Raw genomic sequence first — 18,312 nt, 5'->3', positions numbered from 1 at the left:
TGCTGGAAATATTTTGGGAACTTTTTCCTTAAATCTCATAAAATGATGGGAAGGGAACCTGGTCATTTGGCTCCATAATTTGATCAGCAAGAGTTCGTAATGCCTTGTTTACACAGGCTTGTGGAGGAACATACACAGCTATTAGGACAAATGAGGAGAACTCACATGGAAAGTAAAATGGCTTGCAGTTGATGTATAAAGACTCTAAGTTTTCATCATAAAACTTATATATTATAGTTATATCCTGAGACCAGCTGTTGTTGATATATAAACATAATCCTCCACCCTTTGTTTTACCTGATGTCTCTTCAATTCTGTCTGATCTAAATGTCTGAAATCCTGGGATGTATATGGTGTTGTCCCCATGAATTTGTAGATTAAGCCAGGTTTCAGTAAAACAAAGAACAGCTGAATTATGAAAATCAGAATTCCATCTAAGAGATGAATTTCATCCATCTTGTTAGCCAGTGAGTGCAAATTAGTCAGAAAGATTGAAGGGAGAGGAGTTTTTCCCCCCTATTCCTTAGTCTGTTTAAAATTCCTGCTCGTTTACCTTGCCTCCTCTTCTGGCGTGGTCGCTTCTTTACTTTCTTTGTTGTAATCCATAGCACCGGGGAATTGGTTAGAATCTCCTCCGTGTTCGCAAAGACAGGTAGGGGTGGGGAATCAGAAAGCTGCTCCTTAAGGAAACATTGCGCAGGGGTTAAAATACAGTACTGCAGGCTAACTCTACCCACAGCCTGGAGTTCGATCCTGACTGGATCAAGACTGACTCAGCCTTCCATCTTTAGAGCTGAGCGTGCCCATGACGCTCACGTTGAGTGTCCCACAACATTTGTGCGAGTGGGGCTGTGCACGCACACACATGCACACCGGCGGCCACTCACACAGCTCGGTTGTGAATAGGCCATGGACCAGTAGTAGGCCGCGGCCCACAGGTTAGGAATCCCTGCTGTAAAGTACTATGGGACAGTACATAAGTCTAAGTGCTATTGCTATTGCTAAGCACAGAAGCCTCACAGAGCCACTTTGATGCATAAAATCACCGGGAAGCAAGATGAGATAACCTAACACACACACACACTACTATTGACTGGCCCCCTTGGAAGCCAAGTGAGCAATGAGCAGATGAAAGGAGACAAATTCTCCAGCCCACCTTTCTTCCCTCAAGCACAAAGGCTGAACATTTTGTAAGATTACCAGTTTGTTCAGCAAAGCATCCAGGACTGTGCCGTAAACACGTTCTGCCAAGCACGGAGTTCTCTAATGGTCTGCCTTTCACAGGGAAGGGAAAGCATTCTCCCCGAGGAAGCATTTTGCTCACGCACAAACATAGCCATCCATCTCGTTCCTTCCCCCCCGTCGTGAACGAGCATCCCGAGAAAATCCGAGCTTCAAACACGGCTTAAGGCAAGGATATTCAGAGGCAGCCTTGTTAAAAGGTTGACAGGAGGATCCTGATTAGAGCAGGCCACGTGGCTTTACGAACCCACATAAGAGCAGTGACCTACTTATCAGATTAGGATTCGTAGGAGACCTTGAAGCCCTCGCAGCCAAAAAGAATGGCAAAGCTGCACACTGAGGAAGAATCACTAGAGCACGTGTGCCAGGCAGCGAGCAGACAACTGAAGAGCCAGATAAGGGCCCAACTTCTATCCCAATCAATCAGCCAGGAGCGTTTTTCAGGTCTTCGCTCCTGGCGAGAACTTCGAATCTTGGGTCACTGCCAGAGCTGGGAAGCAAGCCTCAGCCTCTCATGGGGTCTACTTTTATTTTTGTCAAGGGGTGAATATTCAGGCTTGCCGTTAGGATGTTAGACAGTCTGCCCTACCAATCTATAGTCCAGATTCAGGGAACTTTAAGAGAATTTTGTGCGACAATACAATCCCCCAAGCCAGCCCTAAGGTGAACAAACCCACAACTGGTGCGGAAAAAGTTCAGACATTATATATTAATCACCATTATTCCAGGAAAATGGGTCTGTTCCATAAGGGCAACAGAGCAGGAATGTTGGAACAGCCATAAGGCCTTTATGCCTTTCTCATCACAGACTTGTTTTCCACGCCTACCTTCTCAATCTTTGTTATCCTAATTACAGGTAATCCTTAACTCACAACCGTAATTGACCCTGGAATTAAAATCTTAAGTCACTTCCGTTGAAACTTGAAGCATTGTGTGAACAAATTCAAAGTTACAACCATATTTTTCTGATGGCAAATGCCACACTGTTAAGCCAATTCCTTTTTCCCAACGGGCAGCTTTTTTTTGGCTGGAAACCGGGAAGTTTATGCTGGATACCACCCCACCCCCACCCCCCAAAAATTGCAAATTGCAGTCACGCGATCGTAGCATGCTGCAAATAGCCATAAAGGTGAGTCAATCACCAAATGCCCAAAATGTGATCACATGAACATGGTGTGTGTGTGTGTGTGTGTGTGTGTGTGTGTGTGTAGCTCTCGTAACTCTGAAAACAAGTTGTTAATTGCTCTGGGGAGGCCCATCATAACGTTGAATGGTTAAGAAACACATCATAAATTGTACATTTACACTGTACATTTACAATTGTACATTACTAACCGTACATTCCTGCTTGTGATTATTAACTCCTTCAGCTCTCCCACCTCCACTTTTGCCATCTGAAGACTTTGTTCCCTCAAGAAAAAATGCTTTTCTCTCATCTTTGCCGTACATATAGAGTTGTCTCCCAGGACATTTTTTTCCCACATCATTCAAACTCCACCCCATCTCCTCTTTTTGGTGCATGAAGTCCTCAGCACGCAGTTATGGTTTCCCCAACTCTACTTTGGGGCCAGGTAACCAGATGATTTTCAAATGCTCGGCACAACCTTCATTCACAATTCCTGTGCTCCGCAGCATTGGGCTCTGCTGCCCAACGATGTGTGAATCCATAGGCGCAGGGCCAGTCCGGAAGGATTGCAAATGCAGAATGGCTAAATGTCAGTCGGAAGAAGGAAGGAAGGGGAGGAGGGGTTGGGAAATGTGGCTTTCCGCAATATCTGTGTTAGCTTACATTCTCAGATGAAGCACTGGAGACCCTCCCATTGGGCCTTTCCAATCCCGCATGACGATTTTCGCGGAAACCTAATACCCCTCTTAATGCGAAACTTCAATCTGCTCAATAAAAGACACTGCTTTCTATTTATTCATTTCCTCCTGGATACACGATTTCTATTTCTTTTTCTTCACTGAGATAACTTGTTGCACAGGTAGTCCTTGGCCGACGACCACAAGTGAGCCCAAGATTTCAGTGGTTCAACGAGACATTTGTTAAGTTGGCGTTGCCCCGTTTTATGACTTTTCCTGCCTCAGTGGTTAAGTGAATTGCTGCAACTGGTAAATTAGTAATCTGGTGCAGTGGTGGTACGAGTCCGTTGCCAAGCATCCAAATTTTGATCACCTGACCATGAGGATGCTGCAAAGGTCGTAAGTGCGAAAAACCATCGTGAAGTCCCTTTTTTTCAGTGCCGCCGTAACTTGGAACGGTCACTAAATAAACTGCTGTAAGTCGAGGACTACCTGTACCTTATTATGGCAGGTTGGGATCTTCCCAAATCAAAACAGAATCCAGTAAAAGGATGGGCTGCACTAGGATTTTTGCACGCGTTGAAAAACCGATTTGTTCAAGGATACTTAATCTCATTCAATCTGCCCCATTCTTACAAGTATTAAGACGAAGCACAGCTTTCTCTTTATAAGATTAGCAAGTGTTGTATTCTGACTCTCCCTCTCCTCAATAATGATATGAATTCAATTGTCATCGCCTCAATTCAAAAACAGAATTTCACCCTGGTAAAGTGAATAATAAGAGAATTAGCACCGCTTCTTTATTCTGATTCTCTTTAACTCAAGCTGGTCTTCAGACGTCATCCCTGGGGCCTTTTCAAAGGGATTTAGAGACTATAAACATTCGTGGCAGATAAAAAATAATAATAACAATACGGGTCTGCTTTCATCCTTCAAAATCCTTGGCATATTATTTTAATCCTCTGGAATCTGGAATGAACAACTAAATCTATTTCTGATAACAGCACTAAAGCCATATTGGTCTTCTTTCTTATTGAAGGGGGCAAATATCTATCAATTGCCATAAAACTTTTTAAAGCCAAATCCATCACTCAGATATTAGACAGGTTTCAGATGTGTCCATATAATAGCTTAAAATCCTTAGATACTATCCCATCCAGATGCCTAAGACTATTATTCTGCGTGCTTCTGCATTTCGAACAGGGCAATCTTCTTAGAAGCTGAGGTGATCCCCTTGGAGTCTACGATCCCTTTATCTCAGTTCTATTTTGCGGCTCCACCTTCACTTTTCCAGCAGTTCCCTAGCTTCTACAACCTATACTGGTAGCCCTCGGCTTACGACCACAATTGATCCAAAATATCTGTCGCTAAGTGAGACATTTGTTTAAACGAATTCTGCCTAGTATTACAACCTTTTGTTGTTGTTAAGCAAATTGCAACCGTTGTCAAGTTAGTGACACAGTTGTTAAGTGAATCTGGCTCCCCCACTGACTGCTGTCGGAAAGTTGCACAAGATTATCACATGACCTCGGGACATTTCAACCGTCATAAATATGAGTCCGTTACCAGGCATCTGAATTTTGATCACCTGACCATGGGGATGCTGCAAAAGGGCAAAAAAACGGTCCTTAAGTCACTTTTTTCAGTGCCGTTGTAACTTGGAACGGTCACTAAATGAACTGTGGTTAAGCCGAGGACCACTCTGTACTGACAATCTTCTTTTCCTTGGAAAACTAGAATCCAGAATAAGTGCAGCTTCTGGTGCAAGCTCTGCCGGCCATGGGCCCAACGTGACTCCATGACATCCTTTGGCAGCAGGTGTATCTACTCTCCAGGTAGTTTAGGGTGGCCTAGTAGCCTGAATATAAACAGGAAACATTGGCAAACGTTGGCATTTTACAATTGTATAATATACTGCATGGTTCCCTTTGGCTTGCTTTAATATCTCACCTTTCACCATATCGGAGGGAAAATATAACAGTACCCCTTTTCTCAATGAAATTGTCCCTGTGACTTGGAGGAACCTGAGCCTCTAGCCCAGGAGTGTTAAACTGCAGCACATCACATTCAGGCCACGCCCACCCCACCTCCGCGAAGGGGAAGAATGTCACATGATGGCAACGTAACCCCGCCAGTTTGATACCCGTGCTCTCGCTCACATGCTTTTTGATTCTTCTTTGATCCCATAGGGGTCCTTTTTGTAACCGTATGTGCCCTAACTCCACCTCCTAACCAAAATTCCATTTGTCTGGGGGTGACTTTATTTGCTTATTATTATCAGACTAGAATCAGGCAGGATACAGGTTTAATAAATCATTATCATCATCTCCAGACGAGTCACAAAATCCTTACACAGTTGCCACTGCTTTATACAAGAAAAATGTTTTAACCGTTAGGACTTTATAACTAGGTAAAATACATTCTTAATGTCATGTTGTATCTTTCTGCACGTGCAACTTGGCCCGGATTGGGATAAAGTTATGAATAAACAGAGGTTACAATCAACCTACCCCTTTTTGGCCTAACATTAGATTGTAAGTGTGCTCTGTGGAGATGGTTAGAATATAAACCAAACTAAACAAATATTTCTTTGAAATGTGCACCCCACATATCTTCCAGGAGCAAAAGATGGCTTAATAAGGATTGCTTAAGCTCAAAGCCACCATATCTTGGTCCTTTGGTGCCTTACCAGAAACTAAAGCCCTTCCCTAAGAATTGATTTCAAAATTAAGTGAGATGATCAAGTGTCAAGATGTTTCAATGATTTTATCCTAACGGCTGGGCAAAAAGTGGTAAGATTACATTACCACTTTTTGCCCAGCCGTCCTCAATGATTCAGCCTTGGAGATTTACATTCTGGCACAGAAGGCTATAAACATTCTAGTAAAATATTCAATTCTACATGTTTTCCTCCCCACCACTTCCCCCCCAGATACCTTTTTCTTTACTGCCAAGGACTGATCTGTGGCCAAAATAACCAGCAATTTTTGCAAAGCACCTCCTTGAATTGCTGCAACTTGCACTCTGGGGTTGCTGGGGAGAGAGAAAATAAAAACTCATTACAGTCAAAAGCACCTCAGCATCCTTTAAACTTTACTGCAATCTGGCTTCCATAAGAAATAATTGTGCCAGGGTAAGGGTTTTAAAAAGAAACAGAAAACAATATATTGCAAAGCTGAAAATGAATATGAAGCCCTGGAGAGAGATCCTACTGCAAAACAGCATGTGCTAGATGTTGGTTTAGCTTCACAAGTCGCCACCTGCTGGAGCAATTTGACAAGATGAGACAACACAATGTCATTTTATGTGCATGCTACGGATGTGCGAAGTAATCCCTGCACAAATTGTTCTGTGCACAATGCAGTTGCTTTTGAGTGGCTGATGTCTGAACCAAAACAGATAATTTTGGTCCAGATAGGGTTGTTTGGTTCTGAATATGCCTCAAATTCCTATTCTTGCTGCCAGAAGCATTTTTTTTAACTTCTTCTTTACTATTTTACTTTGGGGGAAGAAAAAGTCAATGATGAAGCAGATGAGGGTGAGAGAGAGAGAGAAGGTGCCGGAAAGACAGCTTCAGGACCCTTCCTCCGTTGCTTCCCCCACACCCTTAACAGCTTCCTCAGGCTGTTGAGATAAGCCTTGGTGGGAGCTACCGAACACAAGAGGGGAGAGAAAGGGCGAAGCATATGATCTTTATTTTACACATTCCCTAAAATTCTTTGCAGGTTTGGTTTTGGCTCATTAGTGTCCTATGGTCAGGAGTGAAAACTGACTTACATAAGGATCCCTCTTCATTTTACCTTTACAGAGATAACCATATGAAGATAGTTGGCCTAAAAAATAATAATGATTAATTCAGTGTCACCTAGAAGGGCATTGTGGGACATTATCTTCAGCCTGAGATAATTCCAATATTAAGGAAGATTATCAGGTATGGAAATGTTTTAGATGAACGTTATAAAAGGAAGAGATATCAAGAGGAAAACTAAGCTGTTCAATAGGGTTATCGAATCTGAGCTGCAAAGCTCCACATAACCATGGCATGGCAGCCATTTTGTATCTGCTAGTCATGGCTCATCTGGAATGGTTCATCAGAACTTCTAGAAGGCAATGTGTCTTTCAGGTAACTAAAAAACTATTTTCCATTCCACGCACATCTCTACAGAAAGTGTATGCATGCATACATCTACAGATTTTGTATATTTACAAACATGCCCTATGTGCATAAATGAAAAGAAAACTTGGTAGGTTTACCATGTTCTTTTACTTTTTAAAAGTAGTAGTAATGCCACTGTAGAATTCTAGATCTTTTAAGCAGTGGTGGGATTCAATTTTTTTTTACTACTGGTTCTGTGGGCATGGCTTGGTGGGCGTGGCAGGGGACGGATACTGTAAAATCTCCAGTCAGAGGTGCATTTGCCGGTTCTCTGAACTACTCAAAATTTCTGTAAGCGATTCTCCAGAACTGGTCAGTACCTGCTGAATACCACCTCTGGTATCTAGGCATTGTAACGTCAAGAGTATAGTTTTATCTTCTAGGTCTGAATGGCAAAAGATCAAAACTCACATCCTTCTGGACATTATCAGGGAAAATGGCCATGATAATTTGAGAATTGTTAAGATTTCTTCCTTTTCTTCCTTTGCTGTTTCCATATAAACTGGTGTATACGTAACTCATCTTCTGCTATCCTGAACCCCTATCTCCTGAACAACTACTGGCACTAACTGTGCCTTAACAATCCTGAGCTACAATTCTTGTTCTAAACTTAACTGTAAATGGTGGGTTAGTCATGCCACATCCTGATTTTGCTGTATGAGGTTAAAATGGGGGAAAACAATAAGAATGAAAATCACAATCATTCTTCAAAGATAGTGGTGCATGGATGAGAGGTCTCTATGATAGAGATGCTTTTGCTTTTCGTAGTCAGTTCAGGAATAGGAGTTACTTCCATGTCCATCAACAATCAAGCCTAGACTATCTTGGAGGCAGAAACAGCCATATCAGTGATTTTTACCTTTCAATTTGCACAGGGACTTCACTAGCAGGATCAATGTCAACATCCTTGCCAAACTGGAAGACATGGCTATCTCTGCTGAAAACGTGTTTGGCTTGTCAGTCAGAACTTCAAAATCTTAATTCTGCCTCTGAACTCAATTTTAGCTCTTCGACCTTGCTCGTGGCTGGTAGAACTGTTTACAAGGACTACCTGTATTCTGTAGACAGCTACAGACAGAAATATTTTATTTACGTTGGAAGGATGTTGCTATAATTTATATAGCACTCTCTATGGACTTGGCACAGCGCACATTTGTATTTCATATGGTTTACAATCTGAATGTAAATATGGGAACTGGCAAAGGAAAACGATGGGAATGAAGACTGATGGAAATAGTATACAATTATTTTGACTGCATGCATCTCTCCTTTGTTACAAAAAGGTATTTGCTATTCCAATGCATCTATGAAAAGATGCCTTGCAGACAGATTCAGGGAATAATATTGTATAAACAGAACTGGGCAGGTAAAGAAGACAGGTGTCCAGGTTAAGAAGCAGTTTTCACTAGTGAGACAAACCTTTGGAAAGTTTTAGAGGAGACACAGCATTTTTTGGGGGGGCGGGCAGATTGAATGGGAAAGGGCCAAGGATATAGAAACATTGAAGAGGAAGCTACAGTTTCATGGTGGATTGATGGACTGGAGGATGATATTGTTAAGAATTAAAGTGACACTTTTTTTTTGAAAACTTTACATAAACCTCCAATGCCAGCCAAGATATAAAAAGTGCATATGAAATAAAGGTCAATTCCGAGCATGCCATGAGATGCCATAATTACGCTGGCTTCTCTTCCAAGGTGACACTCTTCATTTTCATTTGGAGAAAAACGTCAATAAGAAGGGAGGGGGAAGCCATTTAATACAGCTAGCAGTGTTAAGATCATAAACAATGGATGGGCATCGGAGAAAAGGTCAGCATAATCACAAACAGTAAGAGAAAAGAACCAGTGACATCATAACATGACTATGAACAATCATTTTGGCTGAACCTTTGTAGGCATAACAATAACATGTATGAAAAAGATGCATTTCTTGCATTCTAGGCACGGAGGTAATATCTTGCTCTCTTTCCTCAGCTTTGTTTCACAGATGATTCCATTCCTTTGCCTACTCAATGTCGTATCTGTTGACTTTTTTAAAAAAATTCAAACTCATTTTCCACATCTCTCTGGCTTTTTCTGCTCCATTAACATGATGATGCATTTAAAACATTATGATCACATTTTAGGGTCAGCCTTTTAATATCAAGAAGAATCGACCTTTCCCTCCATAAAAGTTAGAGCGTAATAAGTCCAATGCTATTCCCCTCAAAAATTATAAATGGCTCAAAATTTCATTAGTCAGTACCCCCACCCAAAAAAGCCCCACCCCACCCTAAACCCAACCAACCCATGACATTTATTTCTTGGCTTTCTCCTACAGAAATTGAAGGTGACCCAGAGTTGCTGAGCTTCATGAAGGTTGCTGCATCTTCTGCCTTTAGACCAAGGGTGCCCAAACTTGGCAACTTTAAGACTTGTGGACTTCAACTCCCAGAATTCTCCAGCCAGCTATGCTTAAAGCTGCCACGTTTGGAGACCCCTGCTTTAGACACAACTTTGATGGGCCAGAAACAGGTCTTGCTGACTTCAGTTAGAATACCAAGAAAGGTTTCACTCTATGGGGCTCTTTCACATACAAAAAAACGGGAGGGGTAATAAGAGAGCTATATCAAATTACGCATGGTATAGAGATTTTTTTTTCCCCCCTTCCTTTTTCACGCTACAGAAAGCACAAATCTCCCAATGAAACTGAACAGTGAATGATCCAGAATCCACAAAAAGCAATAACTTCTTCACAGAGCACAGGCTCAGATTACAGGATCCGCTTCCCCAGCTAAGCGATGGCAACTAACGTGGCTGGCTTTGAAGCTTCGATTCCATGCATCTATGCAGCGTAAGGCTTACCAACGGCAGTCAGAAAAGACTACCTGGTATCCAAGACATTGTGTTCCTCAATATAATTGCTAGGGAACATGAAATGAAAACGGCTCCCCTTCTAGCTTCATCCTACGATGAAGTGTTTTGCTGGGTCCAATTGGCCCTTGAATCAGTCTAGCTCAGCTCTTCTTCTATTTTTATGCCCTTTTCCTTGAACCTTACTGCCATCAAAAAAAAAACCCATTTCCCCTCTGCCCCCGGTTTCCCCACCACTACCAGCTCAAAGCCAAATTCTTCTTTTACAAGAGTGATATAGAAAGAAAATATCCCTGGTGCCATTCAAGCCATGACCTGTTTTAAGAAAGAGGTGGCAATTACTGCTTTTGATCAACCCCTTGACCTTCCGGAGGGACCAGCTTAATTCAGCATGGTTACCTTCTCGCTCCCCCCACCCTGCTGTGTGTGTGTGTGTGTGTGTGTGTGTGTGATGCAACTTCTTTGCAAGTCAGCTCCTATTGTTCCCTGCCAGGCGTGACTGTCTTCCCTGAGAAGGGCCCGCCCCCAGCAACGGTTGTCATGGTGATTACACTACAGTGTTGGTTGCAAGAGAAGGCTGTGGATGCCAGTTCGGTTCTCACAGCTGCTACTGAAGTGGCAGCTTTTAATGAATATTGGCGGGGTGGCTGGCAGCCCCCACACACACCCCGGTTAGTTTTTTGCTGGCTCTTTATCAGGCCCTGCTCTGTACCAAATAAAAATGTGCCGTGGAAAGTTGGTAAATATGCACAGAAGAGTAAATATTGCCTAAAAGCCTGAATTTATGTACATGAAGATAAAGTCTCTCAGGGAATCCCCTTTATCAGATAATTAATTATACCGTAGGTGCCATGCCCATACTTTCTTGGGAAAAAAATCGAGGGCAAACCTGAAAGGGGTTCATAAGGATAAAAATAATTGTTTATATTCATAACTTTGCTTTACAAAAGCAAATTCAAGAGAAGACTAAGAAAAACTGAACAAAAAACAAAACTTCGAATAAAAATATCTAAAAACAAAACACTATAGGTAAATGTATTTTAGAAAGACAGTTCAATTTCCGTATTTTTCATACGAAAGTAAAAGACGGTGCCATTAAGTGCCATTTTGCACAGTAAAAGTTAAATGAGCAAAATAACGGGCAAAAGTCAAGTTTTTGAAAAAAAAATTAATCTAAAGGATAGCTTTCTGAAATAAAGGGTTATCCTTTATAACAGATTTCCCCCAAGGTTTCTGGTTTTGTGGAACGACAAAAAGTGAGCGGCTGGCGTGTGCACCCACCGCTCACTTAAATGGAGCTTGCGCATGTGAGGATGTGTGTTCGCACACGCTCGCCAGCTGTTTCTGATTGCAAATCCCTCATGGTCCATTAATGGGCTGTGGCCCACAGGTTGGGACCGCTGCTTTATAATAAAACACGTATGGTCACTAATTATCTATCAAAATTCTTGTAAGAGGGGAATGAAAAGAAGCCACAGGGAGAACAGTTTTCACTCACATTCCCCAGAAATTATATTGTCATTTTTGACAGCCACTGATAGTCTTATCCTGTACAGATGTGTACAGCATGAGATTCAAAAATCCCAGCAACTGGGCAGCGAACCAGTTGCTGGGTGGGTGTGGCCATGGCCTACTGGAATTTTCGGGAGGGCCGTTTTTTTCCTTCCCAAGGGTCCAGAGGCTTCCTTCGGGCCTCTGGGAGGACGAAAACGGCCTCACCAGGGCTCTAGAGGCCCTCTGGAAGCCGGAAACAGGCCCATTTTGTGGTACAGGTAGTCAACGACTTACAATGACAATAGAGCATAACATTTATGTTGCTAAGTGAGAAATGAGTTAAGTGAGTTTTGCTCCATTTTACAACTTTTCTTGCCATATTTGTTAAGTGAATCACTGCAGTTCTTAAGTTAGCAACACGGTTATTAAGTGACCCTGGCTTCCCCAGACTTTGCTTGTCAGAAAATTGCAAAAGGTGATCACATGACCCCCAGGACACTGCAACCGTCATAAATATGAACCAGTGTCAAGCATCTGAATGTAAATCACATGACTAAGGGGATGCTGCAAATTAGTGTGAAAAACGGTCATAAGTCACTTTTTCCAGTGCCGTTATAACTTCGAATGGTCACTAAATGAAATGTTGTAAGTTGAGGACTACCTGTAGTGTGTCATTAACTTGAGCCAATGAGAACCGATTCCCATATTTTTCACTGAATGAATTTCCAAGGCCATAACACCCCCGCATAGCCATGGGACCAACCATATGAACTGGCCAAGCACAGCATGTAATTACTGTTTCTGTGGGGGTAGATCCTTATAAGACTTTTTTTCAACAGTATGACCCTGAATTAGAAACAGAATGTATGTTTGCAATGATTAAGGAAGCCTTAGGGAGTGTCATTCCTGACTTTCACTATCTATCGATTTGAGGATTCAGGAAACATATGTCCAACAAAATAAGGCAGAAGATAGTGACGGGGATGTCTTTTTGTAGAAGAACAGAACGTTCTCTTCATTCTAGTTGGACTACAATCACCTGGAATTAATATTAGCCTTTTGTTCTCAAAGAAACAGAAGACTTCAGCACAGCTATATTCTCATTTTGCAAATGCATGCAGGGAGACCTTCTTGCTTCTAACAATAAACACACAGCTTTTGCATATCCTTTACAGAAATATGCTGAATGGTTTTAATTAATATACCTATTTGCCTTTGAATAGGTACATTTCAGATGTTGTTACATTTTAACCTATGCCAATATACAAACTTTTGAAAAATTACTGAATGAACAGAAGATAATAGCTATTATCTGACATAGACAATAGATATTGGTTCACATTATGAAATTTGTTACTTGGTGTGATTCCAGCTTTTTCACACACTGCTATACATGGCATTCATTTCTTTTGTTTTGGGATTCTGAAGTTTATATCTTATAACTGACATGCATTTAGGCAATTTCTATATAGCCCATTAAATCATTAAAGTGCAAGTTTCTGTGCACTGTCAGCTCTAAATTTCTCTATTGATTTTGTTTTGTTTAAGGCACTTAAAATGCCAGCAGGTAAGATGGTGTTTGCCAACACAGTGTACTAATCAAGCCCCAGGTCAAAACACAGAATGAATTCTGATATGAATACTTTGGAATATATCTGACAACATAATGGATTGGAAGTGTTCCAATTGAATTTTTAAAAACTTAATTTTGCTAATCTGCAACACAATACAAGCTGGCCTTCTGAAATATGACCTTATAGAAAGGCTGTCAACTATAAAACGTGTATACAAAATGTTTGGAAGTGTGGCTCAAGGCTCATGATTTAATTGGTGTAAACTGCCGGAACCCTGACAAAGGCATAGACTAGCAAACAATGAAGTATATAAAGGTGGTTTTGATTTTCACATGACATGCCCATTACCTATCTATACACAATAACATTTAACCATGCCACAAAAAGGTGGAGTTAAGCAATTTCCAAAAGTAGAGGTGTTCATGGGCAACCTTCAGTATTCACATCGAATGGTTCTTTAAAATCTTAATGGCACCCTAAAAATGAAAGCAATGTTCACGTTTTTGCTTTGAGAAGAGACCGGAAAGATACCCAGGGCAGACTAATGCAAACTTCTTAAGCATTTATCTGACAACAACTGATAAGGACAGACATACTTAGGACCTAATGATGAAAATCCGGGGGAGGGAGGGTTTGCAAGGTTGCAAATCACTTTTACTTAAATAATCAATACGAAGGTGAGTTTCGGGCCTTCTGAATCTTGATGCGTTTGGTTATAATCTCAGAGAGCATCTATTCCTTTTTATATGCTATGTTTCTGACACTAGAATCCTTTCAGCAAGGATACTTAAAAATCTAATTATCAGCTAATTCCCCCAAGTTTGTATTGCTCTAGTTTTTGTTGTATGAAGCAGCACTGACAACCTCACCTGGCTGTGTGAAGGGGGAAGCAATCTGTTATGTGAAAGCCACATTTCAGCAGGTGGGTAAATTGTTTTCAAAAATTGCAAGAGAGGTTTTAAAAAGCCATTTAAAGCCACTTAGCAACTGCAGGGCATTTTCACTGCACTCACTTCAGGATCTATCAGTTGTGATAACAGGAGCGATACACAGCATTGCCAGGAAAATCTGGAATTGTGAAAATGTATTGGTGGTACAGGTAGTCCTCAACTTACAGTCACAATTGAGCCCAATATTTCTGTTGCTAAGTGAGAGAGATGTTAAGTGAGTTTTGCCCCATTTTTATTGTCTCCTTCAGTTGTTAAAGGAATCACTGCGGTTGATATACTAGTAACACCATCGTTAAGTGAATCTGGCTTCCCCATTGACTTTGCTTGAGGAAGACTGCAAAAAGGGGATCACATGACCCTGGGATACTGCAACCGTCATAAATAGGAGTCCATTGCTATTCTGCATTTTGATCATGTGACTATAGGGATGCTGCAACGGTTTTAAGTGCGAAAAACGATCATGTCATTTTTTTTCAGTGCCATTGAAACTTTGAACAGTCACTGAACGAACTATTGTAAGTTGACAAATACCGTGTTTCCCCAAGAATAAGACCCTAGCATGATTTTTCAGGAACCTTGCAATATAATCCTCATCCCAAAAATAAGCCTCAGTTAAGACTGTCAGCCAGACTGATGCCATTTAGTACCACATTTCCCCGTAAATAAGACCTAACTGGAAAATAAGCCCTATGCATCTTTTGGAGCAAAAAATTAATATAAGACCTGGTTTTATTTTGGGGGGTACCTGTATTGACATTTTCTTTCGCTTACTCCTTTTTTACCCAGATTCTTAAAGCAACAGGTATACATCGAGATGCTCACCTGGACAGTGCAGCTCCCAATACAAAAGAGGCATATTCTTTCATCAGGGGTTCACTGCTGTTCAGCCCATTAATCAAAAGTTGCAAGCCACCAAGGGAAAGCAAATCTTTCGCATTATCCACCTATGAAAGATACAGATCCACATGCAAGGTAAGTGCTTCGTTAAAATATATGTATACAGAGATAAATCAAATCCACGCATTCCGGAAGCTAAATGATAAAGAGGCTTTAAAATCAAATGCAAAGCCTCTTGCCTCAAATCATATAACACTGCTGCAACTTTGGGCCCAGCCTCTTTGCAACCTTTTACAATGTTGGGAAAGGTCACACATCCTGCCTGTATTTATTTTTTTAGAGAGAGAATATTCCTTGAGTAGAATCCCACCCACTGGGATCTCTGGATCCAACCCTACAGTTATTTAGTTAGAATCAGCCTGGCGGCGGGGAGGGGATTAATTGAAAATTAAGTTACTGTGATTAGCTTGCAAACTTCCTATACAGACAACGTACTTTCTAGAAGGAAGAAAGCTACAGCTCGTAGTTCTTTAGAATACATCCCAGGGAATCTAGTGAGTTAAATGGTATTCTAAGTACGACTTAATTAATAAGGTTAGGGAGTTTTAAAAAAAAAAAACACTCGGGAGGCAGTAATAAGCAGATTAGAAACTCATCAGCCAGTACAAATGATGTGGAATGAGAATTTAGAACATTGATCGTAAAATGACTAAGCTGACATGAGATGTGGTTAACAGAAAGAGTTTAATGTGAGCCTTGATGAATCGGGGAAAGCCTTTGTGAAAGAACAATGGTGTAGTACTCTAATTCAAATCATGCACGGTTCAAAATGTGAACAAACGAGTTGAGGTTCTTTATTCAGGAAAGGACGAATTTGTTAAGACCCGTTTCGACAGATGCGATGGTAGCACAGTGGTTAGAATGCAGTACTGCAAGCAAAGTCGGCTCACTGCCAGGAGTTTGATCCTGACCGGCTCAAGGTTGACTCAGCCTTCCATCCTTCCGATTCAGTAAAATGAAAACCCAGATTATTGGGGGCCATACACTGACATTTGCAAACAGCTGAGAAAATGCTATAAAGCACTGTGAAGCGGTACATAAGTCTAGGTGCTGTTGCTATTGCTAAGTACTATTCTACAAAACATGTAGTCATGTCAATGTCAATTCCAGGAATTCCCCCCAACAACTGCTGGTATTTTTAATTTTTTTTTTCCTACCTGATGGACATAGTACTCAAGATCGGAAAGCGCTGTGATTTTCTCCTCGAGCGTTGAAGCTGAATTGTTGAATTTGTGGATTAGTTTGAGCATAATTTCAAGGTCGGTTTCCAGCTGCAGGTTGAGCTCCCTGAATTCTTCCTTTAGCTTTTCAATGGGACGGAATCTGCGTCGGACGTCTTCCCGGTGAGCCTAGAAAATGGGGGCAGCAAACCAAAAGGCTATAAGCCAAAAGTAAACATGCAGACATTCGTGATTGTTTCTCCCAACAAACGCTGCTTCTTAGCTCCACATAAACAACATCTATGGCTTTGTGGCGATACAGGAATAAACAAATATCCCCTAATAACTCCAATCTACCGGTTTTGTAAAATGCCTATTCTCGTTTTAGGGCTGCTTCTTTCTAGAAACTGGGATAGGGACGGGGAAAGAGAAAGAAAACAACCCTCTGGATTTGAATAAATCTCCTTCTACTTTAATGCCTGAAATTTCTGTTGTTTTACTTTCTAGCAATCACCCGCTAGAAACGTCAACCGATACATGCACTGAAGCAATGCATTCAGAAAGCAAAGAATCAGGCCCCTAGTTTGAAACATCTACATGCCCGAATGAGGAAGAGTCCGAACAAAGTGAAACACATAGGAAAAAGACTCAGCAATGTTAGAACACAATTTAAGCCACAAGGTGGTCTTTCAGCGGCTCATCTGCTATACTCTCAGGTGCTTTTTGCTGGGTAGGCAATGAGCTGATGCTCAAATGTCTTTATAAAAACGGCAACATCTGCTGCAATTGCCTGGGAACTACCCGAGTTTTTAATTTAAAAAAAAAAAAAAACAACTCAAAATCATTTCCATCTGAATCCTGTAAGTAAAAAAAAAATGGATGGATACACACATTGATGACTATTAAATTAGCTTCCTTACCTGCTCTTACGCATGGGTCCTCACAAAAGCATTAGAAAATAAAAGAAGAAAGGCATTTAGAAGCCAAAGACAGATTGCTTCCTTCGAGCAGAAGCACATTACCCAAACTCCCTCTAAAACAGGGGTCCCCAAGCTGTGGACTGCCGCCCACTAGTGGGTCGTGAGGGGTTTGCAACTGGGCCGTGGAAACAGCTGGCGGGCTCCCATGTATGCATCTTCATTTGCGGGAGCAGCAGGGGAGCACATGCGTTTAGGCTCCATTTGCCTGAGCGGCAGGCACACATGCGTTCTGCTCATGCAAATGAAGCTGCATGCACACTTCCCAGCTGCGAGCATGAACCATCCTCCCCCCGCGAGTCCACAAAGCCAGAAATGTTGGGGAACTCTGTCATCTCCCAATTGTAATTTGCGATGTGAACACAATGATACATCATGAACTGTGTGCCTACCGACCACATTTTATTTTCGTTCTAATTAAAATTACATTACAAATTAAATTACAGAGAGTTTGGTTTGCTTGTTTGCTCGTTTATAAGATTTATGCGCTACCATCTTGATTAATATATGTTCCCTGGATGTCATTCAAAAACTCAAGTGTGGGCCTCAGTCTGAAAAAAAGAATGTGCATCCCTGCACTGAAAATCGAGGGTTGTTTCTCTTGCTCTTTCAGGGAAGAAAACAGACGTGAGAAGGAAGTAGAGATTATTGGGACTCAGCCAGACCAGATCGCATCCATTTTCTTGGTTCACATTTGTTTCATGGATTTCACTTCTTTTATCAACATTGTCCCCACTGAGTTTAAAAATATGAGTGTTAACTGCTTGGCAGCCTTCCCACTGCTGTTTTCCTGGATTTATATCATACCTTTTCTTCTGGCGTATCGTCTGCCTTCTTGGTTTCTTTCATTTTAGCCAAGGCCCTTTTGAGTTCTTGCGTTGTGAATGAATTTGGGTCAACATCTATTTGGCCTAGCCTAGCATAAAAACATAAACCATAAACAATGTGTCAACAATAGAACAGATATATCCTCTTCAGAAAAGTCATCCTGACTCTATTTATTTAACTAAGCCCCCCATAATAATAATAATAATAATAATAATAATAATAATAATAATAATAATAATAATAATAATAATGGAGGAAACAGTACATGGCACAAAGCAAGGTTTACTCATATATTGTTTTCATATCAGAGCTGGGTAAGTTTTTAAGAAAAACCTGTAGTCATTTAAGCTACGCTCCAAAGCCATCAGCAGAAATG

General features: G+C 41.2%; 1 protein-coding gene across 2 annotated transcripts in view; it reads right to left on the bottom strand.

The window, feature by feature from the left end:
• The window catches only part of SIL1 (SIL1 nucleotide exchange factor), a 47,549-nt gene that overhangs the window by 17,772 nt on the left and 11,465 nt on the right, over window positions 1-18,312 (bottom strand). For both annotated transcript variants that reach the window (XM_087918573.1, XM_026710444.2), the window contains exons 5-8: window positions 17,916-18,024; window positions 16,129-16,320; window positions 14,897-15,018; window positions 5,982-6,078 (exon numbers count right to left, since the gene is read on the bottom strand). In XM_087918573.1, the coding sequence (XP_087774699.1) occupies window positions 5,982-6,078; window positions 14,897-15,018; window positions 16,129-16,320; window positions 17,916-18,024 (520 nt within the window). The remainder of the gene's footprint in view (window positions 1-5,981; window positions 6,079-14,896; window positions 15,019-16,128; window positions 16,321-17,915; window positions 18,025-18,312) is intronic.

The sequence above is a fragment of the Pseudonaja textilis genome, chromosome 1 (assembly GCF_049901715.1).
Source record: "Pseudonaja textilis isolate UNSWEBS1 chromosome 1, rPseTex1.2, whole genome shotgun sequence".
In the NCBI taxonomy this organism is placed as follows: Eukaryota; Metazoa; Chordata; class Lepidosauria; order Squamata; family Elapidae; genus Pseudonaja; species Pseudonaja textilis.
The sequence above is the reverse complement of the archived record's forward strand: the minus strand, read 5'-3'. Positions and strand labels throughout refer to the sequence as shown.